At 33.4% G+C, this 12,238-nt stretch overlaps 1 protein-coding gene across 1 annotated transcript; it reads right to left on the bottom strand.

Moving 5' to 3' along the window:
* Positions 1–2,184: 2,184 nt before the first annotated feature.
* LOC117906308 (type IV inositol polyphosphate 5-phosphatase 11) lies at positions 2,185–5,952 on the bottom strand. Its single transcript, XM_034819298.1, has 9 exons — positions 5,796–5,952; positions 5,520–5,679; positions 5,247–5,377; positions 4,614–4,693; positions 4,373–4,498; positions 3,873–4,060; positions 3,586–3,723; positions 2,768–3,471; positions 2,185–2,633 (listed from the first exon to the last, which is right to left on the bottom strand). The coding sequence occupies exons 1-8, from the start codon at positions 5,831–5,833 to the stop codon at positions 3,298–3,300; spliced, it is 1,035 nt and encodes a 344-aa protein (XP_034675189.1). The 5' UTR covers positions 5,834–5,952; the 3' UTR covers positions 2,185–2,633; positions 2,768–3,297.
* Between the last annotated feature and the right edge of the window lie 6,286 nt (positions 5,953–12,238).

The raw sequence follows: 12,238 nt of genomic DNA, 5'->3' as shown, positions 1-12,238 counted from the left end.
AAAAAGCTCAAATAGTATCAGGCATAAATGAGCGGCAGTGATAGGAGAAGACAACCCTGGAGAACCTCTTTTAATACCTGCATGGGGGCAATAATTACTACATATAGATGTGAACACGACCAGAAACACGCCTTCAGCGACCACAGCTACTATTAACGTGGTCGTTCCCAATCCCAATTAATGCTTGCCGGGGAAACAGTAGAAAGTGTGTGCGCTGATTTCAGTGTGCTTCACGGACATCACATTCAATTTTGACAAATCACCCAAGAGTAAAAAAAAGACCTTTACTTTGATCGATCCCACCCATTTATGCTTTGGTACGAGGACAGGAGTAATAATCCATATCTTTGCTATTGCTGGTGTCACCAAAAGAACAATCATGGATACTTTCCTCCAGTCCCTCTCCCTCTCCCTCTCCCTCTTCTCTTCTTTTAAGAAGTCACGGAGTTGGAATTAAGTTTAGAGGATCGATGAATGGTTGCGTGGGAGACGGGTTAAGAGGCATCGTAAACAACAAATGGCCACAATCATTACACAACTCCCTTTGACCGTTCGTTGATCATTTTAATTTCCTTTTACTAATTCCAATTTTTGTGGTACACTAAATCTCATTGATTATGGTGGCCGGTTATGAATATGAATGGAAGATTATGCGTCCACACAAAAACCTTGGAGAGAACATAAATAAAAAAATATCCAGACTTGCGTATACCGTCTGCGGCACCCCCACCATGTTTCAAACTGAGGGATAATGTTTCAAAATTTCACACTTAATAACCAGGTTTGAATCTAGCTGCCTCCAAACATGTGCCAAGGCTTCAAAGGAGAAAAAAAAAGAGAAGGAAGAATAGATGTGAATCCACGCTTTAAGGTAACTCATTAGTCAACCAAAATTTGGACCACTAAAATGTAGCGACAAATCTCTTAAATGTTTGAAAGTTATAGCTAAAAAAAGTTGAGAGGTAAAGCATTGATTCTATATTTTTATGACACTCTCTCGTTCCTTCCTTAAAAATAAAAATAAATTGATTTTACGTATTTTTAAGTTCTTTAATTTTAGTTTTTAACGAATTAATTTCAACAATTCAAGTGCTAGCTAGGGTATAATAAAGGTACATTCTAAAGCCTTACTTCAAGTGGGTGATTTGTGAGATTGATTGGCCCACTAGAAATTCTTTTTATTTTATTTTATTTTTTTAACGCCAATATTCATTAATTCCCTTAGATTGCTTTAATTTTGGATAAAAAATCATTTTAAAGAAAACCTTCTAATATATCTTAAAAAGGTTTTTCAAGTTAGATAAGAGAAATATAGCCTGTTTTTGTTCATATGTTTTCACCTAAAAATAAAAGAAGGTTATACCCACCAATTAAGGTTAAAATCTAAATTGATTGAGCACTAATTGACCAATAGTTCAATCAATTGAGATTGTCCCTCTTCCCATGGCTACTTCTTGTACCTTATACCCTCCAATAACTAGTTTAATGGTCGATAGCCTAGTCAACTAGATCTAGAAAAAAAAAAAAACCTAATTGTTAGTTTCTTGTCAAGACTCCTATAAAAGGCTTTAAGACCTCACTTATTACTTAAAGAGTGTTTAAAAAAATCATTGTTCATTAGTACACTACTTAATACTTGCAATTTCTTTGCACTACTCAATTCTAGTTTCATTTGTATTTGCTTGAATAAAACTTGCAATTAGAATCTTGTTAATCAATTTCTTTCATTATAAACCTTATGAGGGCAATCCAAAAGTTGGGTATTTTTTAAAGGATTGTTGTTAAAATTCCATTGGAGCCAATGATCTGAGTGTAAAACATTTAAAGTTGTGGCTAAAAACCTTGAAAAATAGTTTAATCCTCTATTCGAGGAAAGTGGATATAGGTTAGTTGTACTAAATCACTATAAATAATTAACAATCTCTCTTATTCTATCTCTTTTATTTACTTGTCCTCACAATTATTACATCAATTATCATTTACATTTATTTGTATGAAAAAAGTTTTAAAATTGCCCCCAAACCACCATTTGCCTTTTGTTTTGGATGTCTACTTAGATTGGATTAGCATAGAATTTATACATTAGATTAGATTGGATTACCATGAAATTTACATATTAGATGTAAAAATTATGCATTGGTGGTGGAGTGAAATAAAAAATTGCACACCAAAACAGTGGAGAGAGGAGAGAAAGGAGGTAATTGAAATAAACAAAAGGGGAGTAGAAGCTCGCCCCCAACGCGTCACCCAAAGGGATAAGAGCAGAGAATAAGAACTCCTTTCACAAGCCACGGACTCAAATTAAAATCATCCCAAAAGCCCACTTTTCATACATTAGGAAAAAGCTAAATGGCATAAGGTCTGAAACAACCATCCAGGCATATGCTTTTCCAAAGCAACTTACTCATGACACCAAGTTCCCATGGTAAACAAGTTCAACTTAATACAAGTAAAAGAGGGACTTGGGACCTTGATAACTTCATAAATAGACACCTCGGGAACAAGTAGTTTTGATATGAATGAGATCAAAATGGGGTTCCCTCATTTTGCTGCTTCCTCCTTAATCTTAGCAGTGTAATTTAAGAAATTGAAGTCATTTTGTTCCAGGCTTTGACCTCTGCATAGGGACACTCCTGTGTCAAAAAGAAAAAAATCATGAGAGTTTTTGTAACAAAACTGAGCCCAAGTCCCCGCTTTTCTAATAATGGTAAAAGTAAAACCATCCAAAACAAGCTCAGTAGAATATCAGTGACCTGCCGTATCTTACCAGGGAACTCATTCTTTAATTCCTTCTACTCCAATGATTCGTAATTGGCTAGTGCATGCAGCGCCCACTGCTTTCTCGCTCTAGTCTTCCTCAACAATCTTCAAGACGCAGCCTTTTGAGCACTCCATTGAGTACCACTGAATGCTATTTGGGGGCTCAGTTTTTCTTCCTCTTTCTTCTTGAAAATTCCTGTATACATCGTTCGGTTTGTATTTTCTCTCCGTATATCGTTGCCTTTCGCTTTCTTGAACGTCAATGAACAGGGATCTTCATTATGGGGTCTTATTTTTATTATATAGAGAGGTTAAATTAGATAACATGTATCATCTAAAACTCAGCCTAAAAATCAAATTAAAATGTAAGTGGACATGAGTGTTTCCTTTTGGGAAATTTGGGGCCTGTTTGGATTAGACTGGGTGACGGAGGGCACAGTAGTGTCAACATGCATGTATGGGGGGGGCATGGGATATGAGTTTAATTTTCAGACTCACAGAAAGGGTTCTTTGTGATTTGAACTTAAGACAACTGCTTCAAGGCATGAGTGGTGACTGTTTGATTGCTTGTAAGCACAGATGAGCCTTCACTGGTTTATGGTCGGAACTGTGGATTCCATCTAGGGATTGGTAAGAGTGTAGTGTTGCACTGATCTTGCCAGAGTCCTCTATCTTGAACAAGATTCGATCTGTCCATGATGGTACTCTTACCTGTAAACAAGGCAAATCATGGGCAGTAAATGACTGAACAACTTGATTATTTGAGCAATATATGCATGGGAGTTCACACAGGAACAAATTCTGAGGATATGACATGATAAATACCTTGTAGCTTGTATCATAGTTGCTGCTTCCTATATTATATTTATATGTTGGTTTGAATGCCAACGTCCCTTCACAGTACCCACTGAAGATCTGTCCTCTTTCAGCCTCTTGTAAGAGTTGATCTTTTCTGGTGAGCAGCTGCAGTAGTTATAGAAATTGGAAAAAGAAAAGAAAAAATAAGGTCATTAGATTGATAACAGCAAACCTGCTAGTGTATTAGTGTGGTTTGGAAACCTCCCCTGCTGCTAAACTAATAAATTTAGAACATATCTATGTACTGGACTTACTCTATGAAGGTTTTTCTGGACCAGATTTCTGGCAGGATGTGTATCAATCCCTTGTACCCTGTAGTTGAGATCTCCTAACCATACAGTAACTTGGACCGGTCTTGCATATGGGTTCTGATTCTTGGAGAATAGGGAGCGTGATATGTGCCTGTATTGCGAATTCCTGTCTTCCACATTGCCGGCATGAGCTGCAAAGTCGAACAGATTCATACATGTAAGTTTTCTACTTTGGACGATAAAATAATCCTACAGAAATCAGACTCTCACTATGGGCTTGTTCCTGATATGGAGTGACCCATGTTCTCACTGGGCTGCATAGAGGCTCTGGCCTTTTGCATGGAATTGGGCTGAGCCCTTCTTTTCTTATGAGGCATGTTGGGCCTGGGTGTGAGTGGATTTTATCTTGACCCTTAAGCTCAAGTGCTCAACCCAACATCTCATTTGATGGGTTGCCATAATAAGCACATTTTAGCAAATCCAGACAAATATAAATATGTTACCAGAAAGATGACAACAGATGAACAACATTCGTATTCCTTTGTAAATGATGTTGACAGCCACAGCTCCTTTCTTCCTTCTGATTAATCCTCCAAAGCCCCCAACAGCATGCTTATCAACCTTTAATTCTGTAAATTAAACAACTATTTCAAAACAAGAAATTTGAAAATCAAATGACAAGTCACATATCTCTCGGTTAAACAACTAAAGTCAAAAGCGAGCATCTGGGAAACCAAAACTCACCATTGATGAACAACTCTGAGTTCATCTTTTGCCCAAAAACATATAGCTGCAGAGACTGCATAATCGCTTTTCCCAGCAGGCTTCATGATTTCAATAAGAAAATAACCACCACCAGATTAGGGGAGGAATAAAAACTTCTAAAAAGGAAAACAATGAACAGAAAACGCGTTTTGTTTAAGGGTGGTGTTGAGACTTTTCAGGTCCATATCCGTATGGAGGTTAGTGTAAGCAAGTGTCGTAGTCACCAACAGCGACTTCTCCTTGTTCTTGAAGACAAACTTCAAGAGAGAATAAGACCATGTTTTCACTCTTTATAGATGTGCCTGTACCCATGATGTAAGGATTTGTACTCGAATTAAAGCTCACATGCATATGGTGGTTCTCGAGTAACTTCACACGTACAAAGTTTGAAAATTTGGGCAACACAATTCCCAGAATCCCGAAAAAGAAAAATGAAAACTGGACCACTTTAATAATAGAGTACTTAAAAGGCTAAAAAAAAAGGAGAAAGAAAGAAAAGGTGGTCTCATCATGCATGTGATCGATCAACTGCAACTAAAGCAATTAGATAGCTATATTAATATCCAACGCCAAGAAAACAGAAAGAAAAAGAAAAAAAAATGGTGATCTCACATGTGAGTTTCGACTAGGGCCGCCTGCAACAACTGTGAAATATTGTTTCGTGGTGCCTCTTGCAAACCAACCACAAGTAGATCAAACTCCCGATCGCTCCCAACCAGCTGTTCTATGTCTTTATAAGAGACCTTGATGATCAAACGTTAAAATTAATCTCTAGTAATAAAATTAGCCCAGAAGGTCAAAAAGAGGCTTTAGTTCAAGTCAAGACTTTAGATGAACAAACTCCAAAACTAGGCTTATTTTCATTAAGCCTGGAAATTGCCTTACCTGCCCATTCATGTTCCAAGTTACTACGCAAATGCAGAGGTCCGAACTGCCTGAGAAATCGCAGCGGTTATCTGCCCGGACAGTTCTGATCCCGTCATGATTGGTTGCGAGATCGTTCATGGAATAATCCACTGGTCCTCGCTTCAACTTGAATCTTGGTCTGCAAATTTTCAAGGATAAACCCTCGGTATTACGAAAATGACGATGGAGTTGGTGTATCTAACGAAGTGCAGGAAGCATTAAAAAAGATGGAAAACTGAAGGGTTTCGCACGTACCCTTTACAAGAATGAACAACAGTGAAGAAATTTCCCATTTTCTTGCTATGTTCTTCGCGAAATTTCGGATCCCCTTGGCTTGCATGACTCAACAATGTTGAAAGCAAAAACTGATATCATATTATTTCTTTAAAAGAGGGAGGCAGAAGGAGGAGAAGAGCCCATTGACTTCGGCTGCGGACTATCACACATTGGGAAAAATGGGGTTGTGGCGGTGCAGATATGATGGTAAAGTCAAATGTCCAAAATCTTGTCCTTCTTTGTCTCTTATTTGATCACTGCTTTCTCCACGAGTTAGGTTAGGGGTTATTGACAAAAGAGAAAGAAGTTGCATCAAACTTGAAAAGGACCATGCAGACTACAGTAATTCACTTTATCCAAGATCATGCAGCTGCTGAGCATTTCATGATGATGCAATCTAGCTGTCGATGCTGGCCTGGAATATGGCATTTCATTCTGGAATCAACACAATTAATTATCGCTAATTTTGAAATTTTCCTCTTCCAACAGGCACATAAATCTGATTTTCAATTCATTGCTAAGATAATTCAAAATAGAAACAAAAACTTGAATCGAGGATGAAAGTTTCATTAAAAGGGTCTTTCAAAACCCAAATTTTGAAATCCAACTTTTTCACTTTTTTTTTTTGTATCTTATTTGGACAAAAATACCCTTATTATTTTCTTGTAAAAATAATACTCTTTTTTAAAACTATATTTAAATACTTAAAATGACAAAGAACATTAATGTCAAAAATGGGTTAATTTTCAAGAAAAAAATATGGGAATGGTTAGATTCACAATTTGGTGATTATTTTATCCATCTTAACCAAATATTTCTTTATTAAAGGGGTTTTTGAAAACCTAGTTTTTTAAATTTGACCTCCTACCATTTTTTGGTGTCATTTGGACAAAAATACCCTTATTATTTTCTTATAAAATTAACCCTATTTCAAAGTTTAAAAGTAATTAACTTAATTATAGGGTACTTCCATGATTTTAAATGTAACGACACATTTAACCATTTAGATATTGTTCATTTTGAACTCAATTGAACCCTTACTGCTTTAAAACATCTACTTTGTTTCATATGGTTTTAGAAACTTCATCTTATATCCAATATGAGATATCACAAACACTCTTTACTTGATCAAATAAACCTTTACATTGGGATTGAGAATCGATTCTAATATCATTTGTAACGATTCACACCCAATCATATGAATATCGTTTGCTTTAGACCCAAAAAAATCTTTACGACTTTAAGATATGTCTATTTGGTTAAGAGAAACTCATACTTACATAGTATCAAAAAATGTCTCCCATATCCAATATGAGATATTAGAACAAGAAAATTCTTGGATTTCACCTGAAGATTCTCATAATCTTTGAAAGTAGGAGCAGTTTAAGCAGCCACTTTGACACGAATAGCATACATGGATCTTGACAATGCAAATCACCATGTGCTTAATTTCCAATGAATTATTGAGGAAAACGAAGTCGATTGTTCAATGAGACAAATTAAGCTTCATGACCGAGCATCAAATGCTTGTGGTCCAGACCAGAGATATTTTCAGGACCAGATATCTCTATTAATTCATTGAGCTTAATTTGTTCAATGAATTTATACGTAATACTGAATTTACGTAATACTGAATTCACGTAATACCAGACCAGATATTTTCAGGACACGATTGTTCAATGAGCTTATTCACGGGAGACGTAATACTGAATTTATACGAGACTAATCCAGACGTTTCTTCTATTTTGTGATCCTGAGAAGATGAGAAAGATTTTAGGAATTAATTCAACTCAAAGAATAATTCAAACCCCATGAAGAAAAAAAAGGACACGTATCACCCAAGAAAAATTCAAAACATCGATGCGATAGGTGTACGTGGAGTGTTTGTGGTCGTTCAGTCTTTGCTTGTAAGATCAGTTAACCCCCCATGGGCGATTCTTTCACACATGGAGAAATGGGCAACGATGGAGGCGTGCGATTGAGGACACATTGGAGTTGCAAATGCCAAACCATCCATGATCTATCTAATTTGGAGGAAAAAGAAAAAAAAAATTCCGCAATTTCAAAAATATGTTTTAAAATAAGATAATTTATGATAATTAAAAAAATCAATAAAAAAATGTTTTTTCAACGGATAATTTTAATTGGATTTTAAAAAAAAACTTCATTATTCAAGTAAATTTCTATAATTTGCAATTGATACTTTAAAAAATGGGATGGATTTGAAAATAGTTTTGAAATTAGCATATTTTAATAAATATTTAAAAAAAAAACTTATTTTTATCAAAATTCCCGTGATCCCAAGTCATGAGCACAGGTGAGGCAAGAAGGTGCACCCATCATCCGTCTTGTGCTTCACTTCTTAACCCACTTCATCTTCTTCCTCTGCCATGCCGTCTATCACTTTGTGGATTTAAGTAAATGCCCCTTTTCCCTTCCATCCATCAAAATGGATAGTATTTTGTTTGAAAGAAGTGAATCCAACTTTTCTTTTAGGGGTCCATAAAATATGAGCCCAATTTGCACAATAGATTAGAAAAGAATAAAGGCTCGTTGGAAGAAGAAAAAAAAGAATAGTAATGTAGATTTATTTCAAGATGTTCAATTTCACTTTTTGTTTTTTGACTTCAAATTCTTTTAATTAATAGAATTTAACTTATCTTTTCATTATTTTGAACTTTTTTAAGAATCAAAATTTTAAATTTGGGTCAAGGTTCCGGTCATGGTTTTTTTCTGAAAATAAAAAATATCGATTTCAAAAAAAATATTACTAAAAATGATTGTTTAAGAAAATACAATAATATGACTTCATTATACTACATTCATATTTGATTGAACTTATTAAAAAGAGAAGTTCACCCTTTTTTTTAAAAAAAAAATTATATTAAATTCTTTTCAAAATATTATTTCCACCAAAGATCCAAAATTACTTGGTTTTAAGATTATTTTTTATAAGGTTCAAATTTTAACATTGAAGTGTAATTTTACATTTTATATGCTTGTACTATTATAAAGCTTGAAAATTAAGCTTTGTTTATGATAAAAAGAATATGAGCATATATAACAGCTCAAGACAATAACCTATAACTCTTTCTACTTATCCAATAGCAAAAAAGAAAAATAAATAAATAGAAAATGGTCTTTTGAATTAACTTGAGCGATCCTTTCATTATAAATATTTCATATTATATTCTAATGCTTCCCTCAATATGGAGTGTAGATATTATAAATAGGGATGACAACGGGACAGGTTTGGGACTGGTCGCCTCCATCCCAACCCCGCCCCGTTTATTTGAAGCAATTCTCATCCCTGTCCCATTTAAAAAATTAAATGGGACAGGTGGGTATGATAAATTTTCATACCGTCTCATTTAACTTTTTTTTTTAAAATTTAATTTTTTTAAAAAAAAATTATTTAAAATTTTTAATTATATTAAAATAAACATATTTTATAAATAATTAAATTATTATATTTTTTATAAGTTATTTTATTAAAAATGTTTTATTATTATCTATATATTAAAAATAATAAAATAAAAATTAAATTAAATTAATTTTAAATTATAAATTTAATTTAATTTTAAATTAAATTTTATATATAATCAAGTCGGGACAAGGCAATACCCGAACCTGTCTCGGGTTTAAAAAAATTTTTCAAACCCGTCCCAAACTCGTTTATTAAAATTAAACCCCATCTTATTAGGGGCGGGCGGGTACCCGAAAAGACCCGCCTCATTGCTATCCCTAATTATGAACACCCATCTTACTAAGTAGAAAAGAAAACTATATAGGAAACAAAATTTTGGGTAGGATATCTAGTAGTTGATGTTGAGATGAAACATGCAACATCATCAATTTATGTGTTTAGCATCAGAAACTACATACCATACATTTATTGCTCATTATTCATCTACAACTTCATACCTTCGCAATGACATATTGGAATTGGTTGAAAATCCTTGAATTCATCCCAAAGTATTTTGAGCTGAGTATAGTAAGTGTTCATATCTAGAGGACCCTATTGCAAAGTGATAAGATGTTGCAACGGGGCGGGTTTGGGATGGATCGCCTCCATCCCAACTCCGCCCCGTTTATTAAAAATAATTATCATCCCTGTCCCGTTTAGGTTTTTTTTTTTTTTTTTTTTTTTTTTTTTTTTATAATTACTTTTAAATTTTTTAATTACATTAAAATAAATATATTTTATAAATAATAAAATTATTATATTTTTTTATAACTTATTTTATTAAATTTTTTATTATTATCTATATATTAAAAATAGTAAAATAATTTTAAATTAAATTAATTTTAAAATTTAAAATAAATTTAATTTTATATGTAAACGAGGCGGGATGGGGCAATACCGAACCTGTCCCGAACCCGCCCCAGGTTTAAAAAAAAAATCTCATACCTGTTTAAAACCCGTTTATTAAATTTAAACCCCGTCCCATTAGGGGCGGGTACCCGAAAAAACCCGCCCCGTTGTCATCCCTAATCTTTAGATCTTTACAAATTCATTTATAAAAAAAAAACCCTTTTTTTTTTTTCTTTTTATTTGCAAAAGGGTGATTCATATTTAATTTTCTTAAAAAATTACTTTCAAATTTATTAAAAAAAATAAAATTGTTAGAAAAATTGAGCTAATTTAACCTAAGGGTAAATAGGATGATTGTCTCTTTTTGTAAATTTAAATTATGTAAATGTAAAAGACAATTATATGCAAATATATAATAAAACAATATAAAAATAATTGCATATAAAGTAAGAGAGTACAAAAGAAAAAATGCAAATATAAGATTTTATAGTGGTTTGGCGCAATTCCGCCTCCAATCCCCTCTAGCTTCAATTCCACACTTGGGGTTCCACTAATTTAAAGCTTCCAAACCAAACCTTTAAACAATACAATTAAATTATGTTCCAATTCACTTTCTTAAACTTTGAGCTCCAAGCACCCTTTACAATCTTCAATAAATGTCTCACTTTTGAATAACTCTCAAGTGATACCCTATACATGAGAATCTTTAAGTGATACCTCACACTTAGATTCCGCTCTCAGTGATTTACAAATGAAAATAAGAAATAATTTTAAAAAATCCTAGTACAAAACTTTAGGCTCAAATGTACAACAAAACTAGGATTAAATGGTGCACCAATGATATGCAAGTTTTAGAACAATGGTGCACTAAAAAACACTCCCCTAAGGTTTAAATATATTCAAGAAAAGTTTAGAAAAGTTAAGTTTTTGAAATAATGAAGATTTGAACCTTTTTATAGAGGAAAAATGTCAAATTAGCCGTTAGGGTTCGTCCGATTGAGCATCGGTTCAACCAGTTTACTAGCTATTAACATTTAATGCATGACAAGTAACCGTTAGACCTTGATCGATTGAACAAGCATTCTAGAAGAGAGAGAAGGTTTATGCACCCCTCGATCGGTTGAGCTGAATAGGTCAGTCGGTTCCTCATTCGATTCAACTGGTGAAAGTTGTTTTTGGCTCAATAATCTTCTTTTTCAACTTAAAATCTTTTAAACACATTTGGAAAGCATTCGACACAAGGTTTTAGTTGAAAACATGAAATCATTCAATTTTAAAATATTTAAAAGAAAATAACTCTTAAATGAGTTTGGTGCATAAATAAAGAATATAATGCATAAAAAACCTAGTGTAGCAACAACCTTACAAAGAGATCCTATGAAACTTAAGTTCTAAAAAACACTTCTCTTTGAGGTCTTCTTCTTATTATTGATTTTCCTTTGGCTTGATTTTGTTATTATGATTGCAACTTTGAAAATTTTCTTGCCTAATCACACTTGAAATATAATCATTAGTTATAAACCTTATTTTGTTACATCATAACCGAGATTAACCAAACCTTGGTTTCATAAAAATTTATTAAAATGTGATTTTTAGATTTTATGGAAGGTGGCTTTAGATTAATTTTTTTCAAACTCCATAAAATTTTGAATATTTGAAGCAAGTAAAAGTTATATACCACTCCTTGACATGATTAGACAAGTTTTGGCCTATGCTAAGTTTCTTAAGGATTTGTGTACCATAAAGAGAATAATGTATTTGAAAAAAAAAAAAACTTTATTGAATGAACAAATTAGTGCAATCATTCAATGTAAGACCTCAATCAAGTATAAGAATTCGAGATGTCCAACCATCTCTGTGAATATTAGCAATGCTTTTGTGTAAAGAACACTTTTAAACTTGGGGGCAAATGTGAATCTTCTTCCTTACTTGATATATAAGCAATTGGGGCTTGGAAAACTAAAGTCTACTTTCATCACATTTTCATTGGCGGATAGATCGGTTAAGTTTCCAAGAGGAATTGTTGAAGATGTGTTGATCCAAATCGATAACTCTTATTATCCGGTTGATTTTGTAGCGCTTGATATAGAGTAAGGAACTAGTGGAC

This window comes from Vitis riparia, chromosome 18 (genome assembly GCF_004353265.1).
Source record: "Vitis riparia cultivar Riparia Gloire de Montpellier isolate 1030 chromosome 18, EGFV_Vit.rip_1.0, whole genome shotgun sequence".
In the NCBI taxonomy this organism is placed as follows: Eukaryota; Viridiplantae; Streptophyta; class Magnoliopsida; order Vitales; family Vitaceae; genus Vitis; species Vitis riparia.
This window is presented reverse-complemented; position numbering and strand designations above follow the sequence as displayed.

What these genes read in the sequence shown, in the direction of transcription:
- LOC117906308 (XM_034819298.1), bottom strand. Translation starts at nt 5,833, where the DNA reads ATGGGAAATTTCTTCACTGTTGTTCATTCTTGTAAAGG. An exon ending in GTTGTTCATTCTTGTAAAGG is followed by an intron (nt 5,680 to 5,795) that starts GTACGTGCGAAA and finishes GAAAATTTGCAG; the next exon opens with ACCAAGATTCAAGTTGAAGC. An exon ending in CTTGGAACATGAATGGGCAG is followed by an intron (nt 5,378 to 5,519) that starts GTAAGGCAATTT and finishes TTGATCATCAAG; the next exon opens with GTCTCTTATAAAGACATAGA.